The sequence below is a fragment of the Miscanthus floridulus genome, chromosome 11 (genome assembly GCF_019320115.1).
Source record: "Miscanthus floridulus cultivar M001 chromosome 11, ASM1932011v1, whole genome shotgun sequence".
NCBI lineage: Eukaryota > Viridiplantae > Streptophyta > Magnoliopsida > Poales > Poaceae > Miscanthus > Miscanthus floridulus.
In genome coordinates this window covers 36,260,094-36,279,771 of record NC_089590.1, presented here as the reverse complement: position 1 = coordinate 36,279,771, position 19,678 = coordinate 36,260,094, and the positions used below count along the sequence as shown (strand labels likewise).

Here is a 19,678-nt window from a genome sequence, read left to right as displayed (position 1 = left end):
TTTATCCAATTACGTGCCATCTCTCATCTAACGCATCTCTTCATATATTGATTTTTGTGTAGATATAGTTTGTCTAAGAAACCTTTTTCTCCTCTCTCTCTTCTTTAATTACAATGCTACATCATCATCGTTTTACTCAGTTAGCATCATAATTAATGATCATAGAATCATCTAGTTTATACGTTAGGACTGCTCTTAGTTGGTCTTACGACGAGGGATCCAAATCATCTCCATGTCAACGAGAGTGAAGGGACCGAACCAGTAATCTATATCTATACCTATACCTGTCTAATGTTATGGAGTGAAGAATTCTTCGAACTGTCTCTTTTTTACTTCACATAATGTCCTCACGCCCACCCTGTTACCTATAGCACACAAACTCACCACATATGTTCATACATGTTAGAACAACACACATCCAACAACAGTACATAGTATGATTCTAAGACGTATTGAAACAGATGATGCAATCATTGAATAAACCTCTTAGCCATAAATTTGTTGTACGTTCCATTGCAAAACATGAACATGGAGGCTGGTAGTAATGAAACGCTATAGTCTGGTTTTTATTTCGTGGTAGTAATTTCATTTGTAGTTTAAAAATATACTTATACATTTCAACTACCATACTTATTGAGACAATTAAGGGAAAATTTGCTACAGGACACTAAAAGTGAAGTTGCACTGCTAGTTGACCCTAAAAGAATTAAATTGACGGTTAAACACTCAGGTACGATACAAATTTATTGGAAGACATCCTACCCATTGAAATATTTATTTCTGGCTTGGGAGGATCGAGAAAAATGATAAAATGTTAGTTTTTCCCCTGAGCCTTTCTTCTCCCTCCCTTTCCACCTCTCCTTCTCGTGCTCGAAAGTCACCACCACCACCACCACTATCTAGATGCCTCTCCCACCACTGCTCCTTCGTGGTTGTTGTCTGCCACTGCCTCTCCTACTCTCTTAGCACCGCACAAAATCCTCACGTTGCATTGCGCTTTGCCGGATCATGCAAGGCTGCATCGCGCAATCTCCTCTTTGAACCCTCCCCTGCAGTTTGACAGTGATATCTTGCCCCTTCCTAGTTTGATACTCCAATCCCTTTGCCTCTGTGCCCCTTCTATGTCCACATCCCAGCTCCAAACCCACACGCTATGTCGTCCTCCTGATCTGCATCCCTCCCTAAAATTGTTAACAATGCTGAATCACAACTTTGAATTTAAAGCATCCACAATTTCTTACGAAAAGATTTTACTAGCCATGTTCACAAATCCAAGGCAAGGAAGGCCATATTTGAGCTTCTTTTCGTCATTCTTCGTGGCAAGGGAACTCCCTAGAAGAGCAGATGGCGATGGCCATCGTCGTTGCTCGCTTGTCTCGGTGAGGCTTGGTTGTCACCCATATATGGCTGTCACTCGAGATCTACATGCTCTGTTGGCGAGTTTAGAAATGAATGGAAGCCAACGAGCTCCACCTGCATCCCGAGGGCTTGGGGAGGTGAACCACTGAAAGGTTTTAAATGGCTAGAGAGGGGTGAATAGCCTAATAAAAATTTCTACAACAACACTTAAGCCAATTGATTAGACAAATAAGTGGCAAAGCGAATGTTGCGCTAGCCTACTAAAAATACAAGCCACCTATCCACAATTCTAGTTGCTATAATCTCTATATCACACAAAGCCTAAGTCACTACTCTCTAAGTTAGTGAGCTCTCAAAGGCTAACTTAAGAGTCTCACTAACCAAACTAACAAAACACAAGCTACCTCTCAAAACTAGTTACACTAAAGAGCTTAGCTACACTAGAATATAAATACAAGAGAGGTAGTGAGTGTTATACCGCCGTGGCAAGAGATCAATCACACAATCACAATGAATACCAATGATCTTCTCAGAGACAAGATGACACAATGATTTTTCTCCAAGGTTCACTTGCTTGCCGACAAGCTAGTCCCCGTTGTGGTGATTCAAACACTTGGAGGTTTGCGCGCTAATAGGCATCACATGCCTAACCCGCAACCAGGTGCCGCACAACCAACACAAGATGGGGATCACACAAGCCACGCGCAATCCACTAGAGTTGTCTTTGATGCTCTGCCAGGAAAGGCACGAGAACCCCTCACAAATTACCAGGAGGTAGCCAAGAACAATCACCAACTCTTGCCACAACTCCTCCGCTACTCCAAGCCGTCTAAGTGTCGGCAAACGCCAAGAGTAACAAGAAAACCACAGCAAATCGATCTCCAAGTGCCACCAGATACAATCACTCAAGCAAATGCACTTTGAATCACTCCCAACTCACATAGGATCCACAACCAAGCAAGAGAATGAGTGGGAGAGGTTTGGCTCAGCTCAAAGGATGCTATCACATGTAAGAATGACCAAGAGAGTGAGCCAAACATGCCAAAGCTCTATTTATTGAGCCTCCGAAAAGTTATAGCCATTATGCCCTCAGGGGGGTCCGGACCTAGGGTCCAGACCATCAACAGTGAAGGTTCGGAGTCCCGGATATCACCACATGTCACCCGTTTAAAATCACCCATTGGATCCCAACAGTTACAAGAAACCATGCATGTTGGCGTGGATCCGGACCCAACAACCGGACCCTAGAACCGGACCAATCCCCTCAAGGTCCGGACCCTAACAGAGAGGTTGGGAAATTCTCTCTGAACTGGGTCCGGACCCAATATCCAGACTCGCTCAAGAGTTCGATGTCTCCCTCTCATGAAACTATGCTCGCCACATCACTCTGTTGCCTTCACGTGCGCGCAACACAGTAGAGCCGGACCGGTGCCTCTGGTTGCGACGGTCCCCATGTAGTGGGTCCGAAGGCCAACCCCTGCGCCCTTCCTCTCCTATGTGGAAAACTAGACCACAGAACTTGGGTCCAACGGCCACTCCCACCTGGGTTCGATGCCACAAAACGAAGAGCCCCGCTAAGCTCGCAACGAACCTGTGAATCACCGTCGAACCCACGCCACTTGTCTCGGCCCGAAGGGAACCAGGCCATGATCGCCTAACGCAGTGCACCCCTTATTGCTTTGCAATTGCCGCTGCCGCTCTCCTATGCACGCCTTAAGGATGGACTCACACTGCCCGCGGTCCGAGGCCACGCACTTTCCCTACCGCTCCTGCAAAGAACTGAAGCCGAGCAGTTGCCGTGGGCCTTCCATCGAACTCGTGCACAAGATAGAAGCTCGCTGCTCTGTTGCATGTGCCGAGCGGACCCGTACATGAGGGTCCAATGCGCTCTCGTGTGAGAGACTGATGCCAATTCCCTATGCTAACGGGCCGATCGAACCCGGTAGGATGCCGTTGAACCCGCAAACAGAGCGCTCGCGCCATGCTAAAGTTATCAGACCCAGGTCCTATCGTAGCCCTCTAGGTCCAAAGCCCCCTGACTGGGTGCTCGCACCAGGCAGCTGGAGGATCGGACTCACCCTTATACAGGGTCTGGTCCTAACCAGTGTAGGGTCCGATCCTCTTCTTGCTCCTCCTTTTCTTTTTCAGCATTTCAACTATGTCACCCTTATTTCAAATTGCTAACAATAAAGCGTCTCACCATAGTACATGTGTGTTAGTGTTTTTCTAAGTATTTTTCAAGGGTTAATTAGTTAGCACACTAGGTCCTAACACTACAAAAAATCTGGGCTTGTATGACAAACCGAAATTGTCATGTAAAGTACTGAATTTGTCATAAAATGTATTATATGACGAAAATGCGGCGTCACGCCGGTCGTCATATAACGACCGTCACATAATGTACCGTGTGACGATTGTATGAAAAGCCGTCACAAAATGTGATGACCTTTTGTGACGGTACCATTTGGTCATCACATATTGTTACCTTTTATGACGATAGTATTTGTCACATATTATTTAGTCAACCCGTCACTCAATATATTAACCGTCACAAATGCCGACTACGTATCCTGGTTAATGCTCGCTATTATGACGATAAGAAGCCGTCATCTATAGTGTAGTTAACCATGGTTAAGAAGCGTCGCGCATTATATATTCATTCAGTGATGAATCTTAGCACAGGTCATATAACATAGACATAAAAGTCATGCCATCATTCACTTAGAACCCAAATCATATGATATATTACATAGCGCAAATAGGTTCAACCATCACACAAGTTTGTCTTTTGCATATGCAAATAACTTCATATAGCTTATGATAAGACAGAGTTTGTAGTTCCAGCAATACATTAGCCCCCATGTCCTTTACTACAAAGTTGAAGAATTTGCACCTTGCAAGCATTTATAGCTCACATGTCCCTCACTTCTCTCCTTGCTGCAACTTTCAATTGAACAAAACAACACAAAACAAAATAACAAATCAGCAAGTATGCATGCTTGGTGTTGGATTCTTGAAAAAATTACAAAGAATGTAACTTAATTGGAGATATCAATACCTTGAAGAGGACATAGTAGATTTAATTAATAGATCAACTAAGCTTCACATTGGCACAATGGATCTGTCTGGCACAAATAGCAAAACAGCTCCCTTCAAAAAAATAGCAGACCATCATACTGGTTAGGGGTAGGAAATAAAAACCTACGCAGTGATACATGAGCATTATATGAACTAGTATAATGCCCGTGCTAACGCAACGGATTTATCTTGGAGACACACATGAAAACAACAAATGTTTTTATTCCATAGTTCAACTTTTACACAATATCTTTGAGCATGTATACAATCCGGGAAACTAAGAAGTAATAGTAAAGTTTTTTCTAAAACATTTGGTCTCATAATTACGGGGAATGTTAACATGAAAGCTACAAAAAGATTCCCTGTTCTACATAGGATGTTGATTACATCAACAATATTAAGACAGTGCTAGTGGATGGCCTTGTGCTGCCCACATGACAGGACGCCTCAATTATAAACTCATACTTTTTATCACCAAAACAAGGCTTACAGCTGCTCGGTTTCGCACAGTAGCGAGGGAATAGAAGGTGCGAATACCTGGTGGATTAGTGCCATATGGTGTGTCAATATCCGTAGAACAACTTGACATTATATATTTTAGTCATCTCTCTCTATCCCAATCTGCAGAAGGGAACCATGAGATCTGCCTGTTGCTAGGTGTTTTATCAGCATCAGAAGAGTTGTTCTTTTCAGCATCTTGATAAAGCACTTACAATCCAATTGATTTTAAAGGGATATGAATATATTATAACAGGAACATACAATTTACATGCTACCGTTGCTGTAACCTGAAGAAGGTAGAAAGAGAAGAACCATAACCTAGTAAAATTCCTTATATTTCGATCTACACATTCAAAGGCACACTAACCTTAAAGTCTCATGTGCCTATCTGTTCAGTAGAAGGGCATGGCTGGCCGGCCTGGTCATTGGGACGGAGGAACAGCAGCAGGACCTCTTCCTCTTTAGCTGTGGAGAAGAACTGCAGCAAGGCCTAGTGGGTATGTTGAGCGCCGGTGGGTATGATGCAAGAGACCAAAGAATGCATAATCAGATAAACAAATGAACTCTGAAATCACAGTATTTCTTACAGTTGTTCTGGTCTCTGCTCTTTCCTAGCTATTCTTGGTGCCCTGAGTCCTGTTGCTATTCTCCTGGATCTACACAAGAAATTTTCTCCTATATCCATGCAAGAAATTATCGGATGAAGTTAACAAGCAGAATTCAGAGGACGCATGAATAACTAATGCACCAAAAATCTCCTCACCTTTCTGTTTGTTCCCGGCCTGGCTTCTGCTCTGTCACTATGACTCTAAGATGCCTATCTGCAAGAAAGACGCAACGCAGAGAAGACCGATGTATAAGCATCAATAGCACGACCTCGACAGTTCTACTCAAAATCCCACCTTAATCCTCTACCTCCAAGGGCGAGACACGTCTGAAGAAAGCAATTTGGGAGCAAAACCAACAAAATCAGCCCAAGAACCAAGCAAATCCCACAACCGTTTACAAAAACGGTTTCTTACCTCGTCGATCTTGTATGAGTCCAGATTAACGTCGGTGAGAGACAACCCCGGGTACAGCATCTGCAATCAACCAATACGAGCGAAACCAGACAGGATTGAGCAACGGCGGCCGAAAATCCGCGCACCAGACCAGAACGTGCTAGAGGGGACAGAGGAGGTAGAAAAAAAAATCGTTACATTGACTGGCGCTGCACGGCGTGCGGGTGCCTCTTGGGCTGCCGCGGCGGGCGGCTGCCGCGGATGGCGGCGAAGTCCGCGGTGATCTCGTCCCTGGTGAGCGCGGCGAAGGCCCTCTTCGTGGGCAGGGCCGCCGCCGGCGGCGGCGGGTGCCCTCCACACGCCGGCGCGGACGCCTTCCCCGAAGCGTCCGATCTCGACGCGAGCAGTGCGGAGGTTCCAGGGGCGCGGGGGCTGCAAAGAGGCCGCGGCGCCGGGGAAGGAGGCCTGCTGCGGGTGCTGGTGCGGCGGCTTCTCCTTGTCCCGCGACGGCGTTTGCGGGAGCGGCGACGGGGACGCGGGGCCGCTGCCGTCCTTGGAGCAGCAGAGGCAAACAGATGGGGATGGAGGCCGAGCGGTGAAGTGGGGAGATCGGGGGTGGGAGATCCAAACAATGTGAGCCGTTGCTAGGGTTTAGGTTATTTATTTCAAGCTGAATGAATGTGAGTCGTCCGTTGATCGATCCAACGGCCAGGAATGATATGCAGATCAATTTGGGCTGGGCTGGATCTACGTTTGGGCTGAATCTGATGTTAATACAGCGCGCTTATTATGTTTATAATTTATCGTAAAATTATGATAATTATTTTAAGAATATAAATTAATTCAAATGAAAAAGTCGTCAACTACAAAATTTTAGAACTCATCAAGATCTACAACTTTCATATTGGTTATTTTCCCATCCGTGTTTATTTGAACTTTTAAAAATTTGAATTTCAAAATATTTAGAATTCAAATAGATTTTTGAGGTTATAAATGATTCCAGCCGGAAAAGTCATCAACATTAAAGTTGTACAACTCATTAAGATCTACAACTCTTATTTTGGTCATTTGTTCATCCGACAAAGTGATAGTAACATTGTTCACAAATTTTACATATCTCTCTCAAACTTTCATAAACTAAGACAGAGATGTAGAAATTGTGAACAACGTTACTACAACTTTGTCGGATTTGTAAATCACCAAAATAAAAAAGTTAGATCTTGATAAGTTCTACAACTTTTATATTCATCACTTTTTCAGCCGAAATCATTTTGGGTTTTAAAATTTGGTTTGAAGTTGTCATTTTATAAAATTCAGAATTTGAATTCTTCAAACTTTGACACATGACAACAAGAATACAATAACTACATAGATCATGATTTTAGAAAATTTCAGAAAAAAAAATCATCGCATTTGGAGTTACTATGTGGGAGAAAAACTTGTTACAAGTTTTAAAAGGAGATTAAAAAGAGAAATCATTCTTGTTCGTCGCTTGTTCATGATGAAGAACAAGTGATTTTTCTTCTTAATCTGCAGCTAAAATTTGTAACTAGTCTTTCTCCCACATACTAACTCCAAATGCGATGCTTTTTTTTCCTAATTTTTTCTAAAATCATGCTCTATCAGTGTATTTTGTTTATGTTTCAATGTGACAAAGTTTGAGTAATTTAAATTTTGAATTTTAAAAAATTACAAATTGAAGCCATATTTTAAGACCCGAAATGATGTCGGCTGAAAAAGTCATCAACATCAAAGTTGTACAACTCATCAAAATCTACAACTCTTATTTTGGTCATTTGTTCATCCGACAAAGTGATAGTAACATTGTTCATAAATTTTACATCTCTCTCTCAAAGTTTCATAAACTAAGACAGAGATGTAGAAATTATGAACAACGTTACTGTAACTTTGTCGGATTTGTAAATCACCAAAATAAAAAAGTTAGATCTTGATAAGTTCTACAACTTTTATATTCATCACTTTTTCAGTCGAAATCATTTTGGGTTTCAAAATTTGGTTTGAAGTTGTCATTTTATAAAATTCAGAATTTGAGTTCTTCAAACTTTGACACATGACAACAAGAATACAATAACTACATAGATCATGATTTTAGAAAAAATCAGAAAAAAAAATCATCGCATTTGGAGTTACTATGTGGGAGAAAAACTTGTTACAAGTTTTAAAAGGAGATTAAAAAGAGAAATCATTCTTGTTCGTCACTTGTTCATGATGAAGAACAAGTGATTTTTCTTTTTAATCTGCAGCTAAAATTTATAACTAGTCTTTCTCCCACATACTAACTCCAAATGCGATGCTTTTTTTTCCTAATTTTTTCTAAAATCATGCTCTATCATTGTATTTTGTTTATGTTTCAATGTGACAAAGTTTGAGTAATTCAAATTTTGAATTTTAAAAAATTACAACTTGAAGCCATATTTTAAGACCCGAAATGATGTCTGCTGAAAAAGTCATCAACATCAAAGTTGTATAACTCATCAAGATCTAAAACTCTTATTTTGGTCATTTGTTCATCCGACAAAGTGATAGTAACATTGTTCACAAATTTTACATATCTCTCTCAAACTTTCATAAACTAAGACAGAGATGTAGAAATTGTGAACAACGTTACTACAACTTTGTCGGATTTGTAAATCACCAAAATAAAAAAGTTAGATCTTGATAAGTTATACAACTTTTATATTCATCACTTTTTCAGCCGGAATCATTTTGGGTTTCAAAATTTGGTTTGAAGTTGTCATTTTATAAAATTCAGAATTTGAATTCTTCAAACTTTGACACATGACAACAAGAATACAATAACTACATAGATCATGATTTTAGAAAAAATCAGAAAAAAAAATCATCGCATTTGGAGTTACTATGTGGAAGAAAAACTTGTTACAAGTTTTAAAAGGAGATTAAAAAGAGAAATCATTCTTGTTCGTCACTTGTTCATGATGAAGAACAAGTGATTTTTCTTTTTAATCTGCAGCTAAAATTTGTAACTGGTCTTTCTCCCACATACTAACTCCAAATGCGATGCTTATTTTTCCTAAATTTTTCTAAAATCATGCTCTATCATTGTATTTTGTTTATGTTTCAATGTGACAAAGTTTGAGTAATTCAAATTTTGAATTTTAAAAAATTACAACTTGAAGCCATATTTTAAGACCCGAAATGATGTCGGCTGAAAAAGTCATCAACATCAAAGTTGTACAACTCATCAAGATCTACAACTCTTATTTTAGTCATTTGTTCATCCGACAAAGTAATAGTAACATTGTTTATAAATTTTACATATCTCTCTCAAAGTTTCATAAACTAAGACAGAGATATAGAAATTGTGAACAACGTTACTATAACTTTATCGGATTTGTAAATCACCAAAATAAAAAAGTTAGATCTTGATAAGTTCTACAACTTTTATATTCATCACTTTTTCAGCCGAAATCATTTTGGGTTTCAGCCGAAACGATTGTGAAGTTGACAAAGTTTTAAAATTTTAAATTTTGAATTCCAAAAAAATGAAAACTTCAAACCAGATTTTGAAACCCAAAAAAAGAAAAATATCTCTTGGCCCTAATATTTTAGGCCCAGCCTGTCTCCCTCCACACGTGCGCCCTCCACATTTTTACATGGGCCAAGGCCTAGCTCCGAGCCCAACAGACATTGGTCAAGGGTCCATATCCTACTGGGTATTTTATGACATTCGGGTCGTCATATTTGATAAAACATTCAATGACGACTACTATCGTCACATAAAAACTATATGAATCGTCATAAATTCACAATCGTCGACTGGCTTCTGGCGCCTGCCATTTTGTGACGAAACTTGGTACCTTTACGTGACAAAAAAAATGATGTCGTCATAAATAGTTTTAGGTCTTCTAATTTTATGACGCTAGAGAAATTTTTGTCATATTATGTTACATTATATGACAAAAACAGGCCCCGTCATGAGGCATTTTGTCATAGAAAGACAGATTTCTTGTAGTGTAATGCATATGCACGAATCACTTCACCTAGTGGCACTTGATAATCGCTTTAACCGAGATTCTCCCCTCTGGATAGTACGGCTATCTATCCTAAATTCACTCACACCTAGTAGGTGTCTTGAGTGACAAAATAAAATGGCCCTATCAAATATACCTTTGCCTTGAGCCTATTTTGTTTTTCTCTTTCTTATTTTCCAAGTCTAGAGCTTGATCACCATCGTTACATGTCCACCAACATCACCATGGACTTCATCTTGCTCCACCACTTGGATTGGATCATCCTATCTAGTCACACACTTAGATGCAAGGATTAGTCCAAATAGGTTTCATCAATTATCCAAAACTAAACTATGGCTTTCAATCTCCCCCTTTTTGGTAATTGATGACAACCTCTACAAAGATATAAAATAAAATTAATTTTGAATCCATGTTGCTTGCCTAAGCATTTTTACCATGTGTAAAGGATTTGGACAAGTTTCATGAACCCAAATTTGTAGCATTTGCTCCCCCTACATATTTGCTAAGAGTTTGGATTGAAAGCTTGCACATATGCATAGATAGAAAATATGGGAAAGCAATGTCAACCAAATGATGCTAAGGTATAAGAGATGGACCTTTTAAGCATGATACCAATCGGAGTGCACCAATATACCGTCCTTAGCACCATTGCTAGTTAGATACTTCTTGCAAAACACAAACACTAGATATCTCGTGAGATCAATATTATAAGCAAGGTTCTAGTACCACTTGTGAAAATAAATGCAAGCCACATCTAACTATCATCCTATGCATACTAGTTTTTCATTTCATCATTCAAACCTACAACTAGCATACACCACACAAGCATGTATTTTGAATTTAAACTTGACAAATGCAAGCAAGCGTATGTGAATTCACATTCAAATGCATCATTCAAGTTCATGAGCTTGCTCCCCCTACTTGTGTGCTCAAATTTTAATTGATCCCTTTTATTTGTTATATTTCTCCCCCTATGTCAAAGTTCTCCCCTTTTATCTTTGTTTCTCTCCAAACCTTATGTTTGTACATTACTTCTCCCCCTTTGTCATCAATGACCACAAAGGTTCAATTTTAGATAGGTTTAGATTAGCAAAGTCAAACAATGGGGTGAGGATAATTTTCCCAAATTTGGTTTAATCTAGAACACTTGCCAAAGATATTTAACTCGGTTTGATCCAAGGACAAGCTTCTTCACACCTTGTTGCAAGGGTTATCTTGACCATGTGGAGTTAAACACTTATAGTTCATTTTTAGATTAAACACTAGGTCCACAAGCCCACAAACATGTCATATGCTACTAGTAGATCAAGTCAAGCATAGACGCAATAGTGGTACCATACATCAAATTCATTTAATTTTCATGAATGAGCCTATAAACATGAGGAATGACTAGATGCACTAAACAAGTCCTTAGCAAAGGATGTATGCATGCCAATCAATTTTTACCTTGCTTTGCTCGAAGGAGAGGCATGTCATATTAGTGGGGGGGGCATCAACACATATTTGAGAAATCCAATATGTTCAACTCATTCCTTAGCTTGCAAAACCTTTTCTCATCATGTGGCTTGGTGAATATATCGACAAGTTGATCTTTGATGTCCACACTCTCAATTGAAATGTCCCCTTTTTGTTGATGATCTATAATGAAATGGTGGCGAACATCTATAGGCTTTGTTCTTGCATGTTGAATCGGATTGTTGGTTAGCTTGATTGCATTCTCATTGTCACATAGCAATGGCACTTGTTTGAATCTTATTCCAAAGTCATTCAAGGTGGCCTTCATCCAAAGAATTTGTGTACAACTACTACCGACAGATATGTATTCGGCTTCAGCGTTTAAAAGTGCAACACTATTTTGCTTCTTTGATGACCAAGATACAAGTGACCTTCCCAATAGTTGACATGTGCCTGATGTGTACTTTCTCTTAACTTTGCATCCCACATAATCTGAGTCGAAATAACCAACTAACTCAAACTTTGTTTCTTTGGGATACCACAAACCAACATTTTGTGTATGCTTCAAATACCTCAATATTCTCTTTGTTGTCTTCAAATGACTTTCTCTTAGTGAGACTTGGAATCTTACACACATGCATACACTAAACATGACATCCGCTCTTGATGCGGTCACATAGAGTAGGCTTCCAATCATAGAGCGATACAACTTTTGATCCACCATGTTGCCACTTGCATCACTATCCAAATTGTCATTTGTTCCCATTGGTGTACTAATTACCTTGGCATCATTCATTCCAAACTTCTTGAGCATGTCTTTGATGTACTTGCCTTTACTCATAAATGTACCATTCTTCATTTGCTTGATTTGAAGACCAAGGAAGTAACTCAACTCTCCAATCATGGACATCTCAAACTCAGTAGCCATCGTCTTCCCAAACTCTTCACAATAGTCTTGATTGGTTGATCCAAATATAATATTATCAACATAGATTTGCAACACAAACAAGTCCTTGCCAATCTTCTTGGTGAAAAGGGTGGTGTCAACCTTGTCCATAATGAACCCTTTAGAGAGTAGGAAGACCCTCAACCTCTCATACCATGCTCTAGGTTCTTGCTTTAAACCATACAATGCCTTCTTCAACTTGTACACATGGTTGGGTTTCTTATCATCTTCAAAACCGGGAGGTTCCTCAACATACACTTCTTTATTGATGTAGCCATTGAGAAATGCACTCTTGATATCCATTTGATAGAGTTTGATGTTGTGGGCACAAGCATAGGCTAGCAAGATTCTAATTGCTTCCAATCTAGCAACCAGAGCACATGTTTCTCTAAAGTCAAGACCTTCAACTTGAGTGTAACCTTGAGCTACCAATCTTGCTTTATTCCTTACTACTATCCCATCTTGATCTTGCTTGTTTCTAAAGACCCATTTGGCTCCAATCACATTGTGGTTCTTTGGTCTCTCAACTAATTTCCATACTTGATTTCCAGTGAAGTTGTTCAATTATTCATGCATAGCTGTTGGTATTTATTAACTTGTCACTTGTTTTAGTAGCCACCTAATGTATGTCTACATCTCTTAACATTACTTTACCACGTTGTCATCCCAAGTGATGATTTCAGAGATGCTTGTTTGTACTACTTAGCATTACTACTAGAATATATATATACGGCGAGGCTAAAATGCAACAAGGTGCAATTAATATAGCAATTGCACAGACCACAAAAACACCTCCCGCCCCCGCGCCCGACAAAAATAGGCCACCCCATTCTGGGCGGTCCCGCATCCACCCGCACGTGGGCCACGCGCAGCCGCCAGCACGTGGGCTGCTCGCCTCCCCGCAAAAAATGGGCCGTGTGCATCCGATTCGTCCGAATCGAGCGCCAATTGCAACTTCGTGTGTCTTGTGATTGCAACCTCGATTCTGTTCTGGTTGCAACATATATGCGTGTTGATGAGGACATGACACCCATGCATATGACCATGTTTGGCACATGGTATGGAGGGGTAGGAGGCCAGCAAGGGTGTCCAAGTCAAAAAGGAGGACTGAGGCTAATTCGGTTCGAGTCTCCGAGGTGGAGGCCCAAAGCAACTCAAGTTCGAGTCTGTCTTGGGTTCCAGGACCAGTCTGCCTTAAATTGGTCACCTAGGACGCATCCGGACTCTGTTTTCGATGATCCACATATGGATGGAAAGCAAATTAGATAAGGAAGCCAACCCAATTGGTTTCACATCAAAAACCCTTCAGAATCAACAGGAATCATCGAAACAAGTCAGCGTCTAGAATCTGTCAGGGTGCTACGACACCGTCTTTTGGTCCGTTGGACCGTGTATCGTGTTTGGGCCCATTAGAGGGCACGTCCAGGGGGGTGATGCCTAAGACTCTATAAATACCAGCCATCGCTCTCCTTAGGGTTTGGGTTTTGTTTAGTTCTTGATTTCCTCATGAAACAGACGTCGTTTTGCTGCAACTGTCGTCGCCAAGGCCGCTTGCTGTGAACCAGGGCCCCAGTTCTTGATCTTGTTCACCTGTGGCGATTAGTCCTTTCGAATAAAGACTTGTACTCCTTCTCATTATCATAATCCTCATATTTATTTGCAATTTTAGATTGCGTTCATCCCGTTCTTGCTTGTATTCTTGATTTGCTTGCAGGAAAGCCTTCTCGGCGAGGTCAATCGCGTTCGCGTGGTTGATAACCAACGGAGAAGTGGTGTAACAGTTGTGGGGGTCCGAATTAGCCTTGGTTCAAAGCCTAGATCGTGAACGTCGAGTCTCCATCAATCGACACTATCATACCTTTCGAAAGATCCGGCCTAGTCCTCGCCACGTCTTAGTGTTCGTTGTGTTCTGATCTTGTTCTTAGTCTAGTGTCAAGTCTTGTTTCCTAGTGTGGCTTGCATCAGATTGATCTCCAATTTTTCTTTGGATCTGAAATAGTCATGGAGTGGGTTGTGTGATTGAGTTTGTTTTGTCTAGCAATTCCTTCTACGGCTTCCTCGATTAAGTATTTTTCTTCCATGGTGGAAATATCTAAAGTCTAATCTCTTATGTGCGGCACTTTTGTGAGATAAAAAAACATAAAACAAAGAAAAAGGCAAAGAGGTGCAAAAACCAAAAGAAGGAAAAAAGCCTCACCTAAAAAAAGAGAGAAAAAAAATAAAGAAGGAAAGAAAAAAAAAGTGAAAAAAAGTTCAGAAGTGCTTGCATCCTTTTGAGTCCTTGTGCTGAGTTGTATTGTATTGCTTGCTTGAACTAGGTTCAGGACCTGTTTGGGCCAGTGACATAGACTAGCTTGGGACTACTTTTCAATCTTGCAATTTCTGAATTAAATTATTGCTATTCCTTGCTACTATATTGTGCCTGTCCAAGCTCCACTTTCTTCTAACCAAGTACAGGTTCGCCTTGCAACTGTTACACTCAAGCTACAACGATATCACAGTCACCGACCGATTACATAGCCTGTTGCTTTGGTAAGAACACTTGTAAGACCGTGGTAAGATGCTTGAGAGTTGAGTGCCTTGTTTTTTTTCCTTGTCCACAACCTAAGTAGTTGATAGGGATAATATTTTTGTGTTGTCTTTTGCTGTCTTCTAACAATGACAGGTTGTTCGTATCCACCGACTTATGATGGTATAGGTGCTGATGAGTACATAGAGTGGGAAATTGCCATAGATAACATATTTGCTACTCGCTTTATGTGTCCAAGGAGGAAAGTAAAAAATGCATCTAGTGTTTTGCGACATTCTGCTTTATCTTGGTGGGAGTCTTTAGATCCTTCTAATAAACCTCAAACTTGGAATGATACGAAAGATCTTATGAGAGAAAATTTTGTTAATCCATCTCTTGTAATTAATTCAAATGATGAGGTGCATCAACTAGATCAATCTCTTGTTATTCCTCCTGCTATGCCTAACCTTTTGCAGGACAATGTACAAAAGAGCGAGGATGACATGACAAAAAATGAGATGCTCACAGTCTCATGTGATAATTTAGAACCATCAACTATTACTCCTGCTGAACATGAGAGCAAAGGTAAACTCATGGAAGGTGAGAGTTCTCTTGATGTGCTGAATTTTTCCACCAACCATGTTATCATAGAGCAATTGTTAGTGGAACCATCTCTTGATTTATCTCCATCCCATGATAATTTGTTTGAAGTTCCTTATAATAAAGAGGAATTGGTTGATGATACTTCAGTTTTACATGTTTTGGAACCAACCACTTGTGCTGAAAATAAACATGTTATTCATATTGCTACTAAAACTGATGAGTTCAAACTGTTGTCTTCTTTACATACTCTGGGTTACATTGAATTTGATGTTTTATGTAACCTAGATTGTTTGGAGAAGAGTCTATTTAAATATGTTGATTTGCCTTGGTTTTCTAAACATGCATATCATGTTATTGGCAAATATAACAACAAGGAACAATATATGATACATCGAGTATACATTCGCAGTAATATGAATTCTCCTTTTGTTGTACAAGATTATGATTGTTTAGAGGGCAGCCATAATAATACAAACATTTTCTCATGTTCCTTAAAGAAACAAGTTCACTTCCAAGAAGGGGAGCATTGTTGGTTGCTACCTATGTCTGTTAGATCATCTATTCCTACATTGTCTTTGGTTAGTACTAATCTTTTGCAGGATAGTGTTGACATACATCGTGTGCGTTTGGATCATGGAGTCTACATGCTTGCTGAAATTTTTATGCGAGATGACATGCTACAAACTTGGAAACATGGTCATGTTCCTTCTCACAATTATTTCAGTCCCCTTTGTTTTTGCAACCCCGTTCTCCTTTATGTTGTGCAGGATCAGTTTCAAGCATAATCGACACCGAGGACGGCTTTTCGTCAAGAAAGGGATGATGATGAGGACATGACACCCATGCATATGACCATGTTTGGCACATGGTATGGAGGGGTAGGAGGCCAGCGAGGGTGTCCAAGTCAAGAAGGAGGACCGAGGCTAATTCGGTTCGAGTCCCCGAGGTGGAGGCCCAAAGCAACTCAAGTTCGAGTCTGTCTCGGATTTCAGGATCAGTCTGCCTTAAATTGGTCACCTAGGATGCATCTAGACTCTGTTTTCGATGATCCACATATGGATGGAAAGCTAATTGGATAAGGAAGCCAACCCAATTGGTTTCACATCAAAAACCCTTCGGAATCAACAGGAATCGTTGAAACAAGTTAGCATTCAGAATCTGTCAGGGTGCTGCGACACCGTCTTTTGGTCCGTTGGACCGTGTATCGTGTTTGGGCCCATTAGGGGGCACGTCCAGGGGGGGTGACACCTAAGATTCTATAAATACCAATCATCGCTCTCCTTAGGGTTTGGGTTTTGTTTAGTTCTTGATTTCCTCATGAAACAGACGTCGTTTTGCTGCAACTGTCGCCGCTAAGGCCGCTTGCTGTGAACCAGGGCCCTAGTTCTTGATCTTGTTCGCCTGTGGCGATAGTCCTTTCGAATAAAGACTTGAACTCCTTCTCGTTATCATAAGCCTCATATTTGTTTGCAATTTTAGATTGCGTTCATCCTGTTTTTGCTTGTGTTCTTGATTCGCTTGCAGGAAAGCCTTCTCGGCGAGGTCAATCATGTTCGCGTGGTTGATAACCAACGGAGCAGTGGTGTAACAGTTGTGGGGGTCCGAATCAGCCTTGGTTCGAAGCCTAGATCGTGAACGTCGAGTCTCCACCAATCGACACTATCATACCTTTCGAAAGATCGGGCCTAGTCTACATCGCGTGTGCACGGGATGTCTTGAACGGCAAGTAAGAAATACAATAGAAACAGAAAAAGGGATCGCCTAAGGAGGAAAAAACGCATCCCACCCCACGCTCCCTCTCTCGCAGTAGAGGCGCCGCCACCACTGGTGGAGCGCCTTCAGGGGGAGCACGCTCCTCGCCCTGCGCCGTCGCGCTCCTCGCCCTACACCGCCGCGCTAGCCGCCGCGCTCCTTGCCCTATGCCGCCACGTGAGCCACCTCCCCGCTTCCTGCCTCCAGCATCGAGATGGGGCCAATGCCGCCGTCACTCGTCGAGGCTGGGCCGCTCGCCCTGCGTGATCCACCGACGGCATCGGAGAGGGTCGCTGCGTTGATTCGAGCACATCGGAGAGAGCCTCCGCCATCGTCGACACCCATGCTTCCCCCAATAACAGCAATTACAAGTGATCCCCTCCACCATACGATGACACTCACACCGCCGGCGACATTGGCTCCAGGGGACATGGTGACTCCAGATGCCAACCAGCTGTTCTACCCGGTAAAAAAAGCACTTGACCTCCCTTATGTTGTGCCTGTGAGTTGAATGCTTGAATCACCTGTGATTTGTGTGCTGGGTGCAACTAATTGCGACACGACTTTCGTAGTAATTGTGACATAGCTTTGGGATTAAACTGAATAACCTATCACTGACTTTTCCCATGGATCTAGAAAAAATGCAACTAATTGCAACAGAGATTTGGTAGTAATTACAACAAAGATGTGGTAGTAATTGCTACACATGGCTTTGAGTTTTAAACTGAATCACCTGTGTTTGGCTTTTCCATGGATCTGATAAAAAGAAAATGCAACTGATTGCAACTAGGATGTGGTATAAATTGCAACAGAGACATGGTAGTAATTGTAACAGAGAATTTTCCAGTGAGTTTGCATCATTTTATTTTGAAAAAAAATATCACACATGTTTTGTATGTTTTCTTTTTGTCAGGAATCAACTATACCAGCTGTGTTAGTGCCAAGAGTGAGGCAGCAATTCTCTACAAAAAATGATGCTTACATATTTTACAAAGATTATGCAAAGCTGGCTGGGTTCAGTTTGAGGACAGCGAGAACAAGCAAGGAGACGAATCATTGGGTTTGCAACAGGGAAGGGAAACATGAGAGCAAAAATAAAGAAGAAGAAGCAAAAACAGAAAAGGGATCGAGAAGATGCGGCTACCCGACTTATGTGAAAGTTAAGAAGGATGGGAAGCACAATTTCTGGTTCTTTGACCATGTGCAGGAAGCCCACAACCACAAACTTGAGCTATCTCCCAGGATGACAAGATACATGCACGCGCACAAGAACATGGCAGAAGGCATGAGTGACTTATTTAACATAATGACAAGGAACGGAGTTCCACATCAGGCAGCATTGAATGTGATGGCGGATCTGTATGATGGTCGCCATATGTGGGGTTTTACAGAGAACGACATAAAGAATATGTACGTGCTGAATTTTTTTTCACTGAATTGCAACATGTCACATATCTGAATTACAAGATGTCACATATCTGAATTGCAAAAAAAACATGTTACTGAACTTTTTCTAACAAAAATTGCCCTATATTTTTTAAATGTTCACAAGAAGGCAGTGAAGGCTAGGGAGGAAAGAGAAGATGATCTTAACAAGCTGCTGCAGTTCTTCAGAGAATGCAAGGAGAACAACGAATATTTCTACTGTGATGTGGATGCAGATCCAAAGACTGGAGTGATCAAAAACATATTCTGGAGTCATGCAAGCCAGAGAGCTGAATACAAAGATTTTGGAGACACCATCACCTTTGATACGACACATAAAACCAACAGCAAGAAGATGCCGTTGGCGATGTTTGTTGGAGCCAACAATAACCTCAAGAACGTGACCTTCGGACAAGCTCTGATTGGTGATGAATCGATTGGATCATTCAAATGGTTGTTTGAGACGTTCAAGAGTTGCATGGGTGGACAGGAACCTCATGTTATCCTGACGGGTGAGCCTTATCTTCTTTTCTAAAAACACTGATTGCAACCTTAAAAAATTGTATAGTTGTTGCAGCAAAATGCCGTTGTGTGTGTTGCTGATCCTGTTTCCCCCCTGTTTTTTGTCTTTTATCAGACGAAGATCTAGCAATGAAAGTTGCAATTGAGTTGGTGTTTTTCAAGTCTCAACACAGAAACTATCGCTGACACATAATTAGGCCTTGGGAGTTTGAGTTGGACCAGCTATACACCTAGCACAAGGATAAAAACTTGAAGGAAAGGCTTGAATCGTTGATAAACTATCCATTGGGCCCGACGCAATTTGAGGTTGAATGGGAGAAGCTAGTTGATGAGTGTGGCATTGCTGATCATCCTGCCATTAGAGCCCTATGGGATAAGAGGGAGAGGTGGATAGCTGCTTATTTCAAGGTGATGTATTATGGTAGGATGACGTCGACGCAACGATCAGAGAGCCAGAACAGGGTGCTCAAAGATGGCTATGTTAGTGAGAGCACTAGCCTACACATGTTCGCTA

At 41.1% G+C, this 19,678-nt stretch overlaps 2 protein-coding genes and 1 long non-coding RNA gene across 3 annotated transcripts; 1 reads left to right on the top strand and 2 right to left on the bottom strand.

The window, feature by feature from the left end:
• Positions 1-4,093: 4,093 nt before the first annotated feature.
• Positions 4,094-5,241, bottom strand: LOC136494658 (uncharacterized). The gene is made up of 3 exons (XR_010768653.1): positions 4,975-5,241; positions 4,418-4,509; positions 4,094-4,302 (listed from the first exon to the last, which is right to left on the bottom strand). It is a non-coding gene; the product is annotated as an uncharacterized lncRNA (long non-coding RNA).
• Positions 5,242-5,450: 209 nt separating this feature from the next.
• On the bottom strand, positions 5,451-12,335 carry LOC136491789 (uncharacterized). Its single transcript, XM_066488025.1, has 7 exons — positions 12,189-12,335; positions 6,691-6,703; positions 6,138-6,583; positions 5,961-6,020; positions 5,854-5,872; positions 5,702-5,759; positions 5,451-5,613 (listed from the first exon to the last, which is right to left on the bottom strand). The coding sequence occupies exons 1-7, from the start codon at positions 12,333-12,335 to the stop codon at positions 5,595-5,597; spliced, it is 762 nt and encodes a 253-aa protein (XP_066344122.1). The 3' UTR covers positions 5,451-5,594.
• A 5,096-nt stretch (positions 12,336-17,431) lies between these two features.
• On the top strand, positions 17,432-19,350 carry LOC136491787 (protein FAR1-RELATED SEQUENCE 4-like). Its single transcript, XM_066488024.1, has 4 exons — positions 17,432-17,719; positions 18,131-18,627; positions 18,685-19,154; positions 19,280-19,350. The coding sequence occupies exons 1-4, from the start codon at positions 17,432-17,434 to the stop codon at positions 19,348-19,350; spliced, it is 1,326 nt and encodes a 441-aa protein (XP_066344121.1).
• Positions 19,351-19,678: the final 328 nt, after the last annotated feature.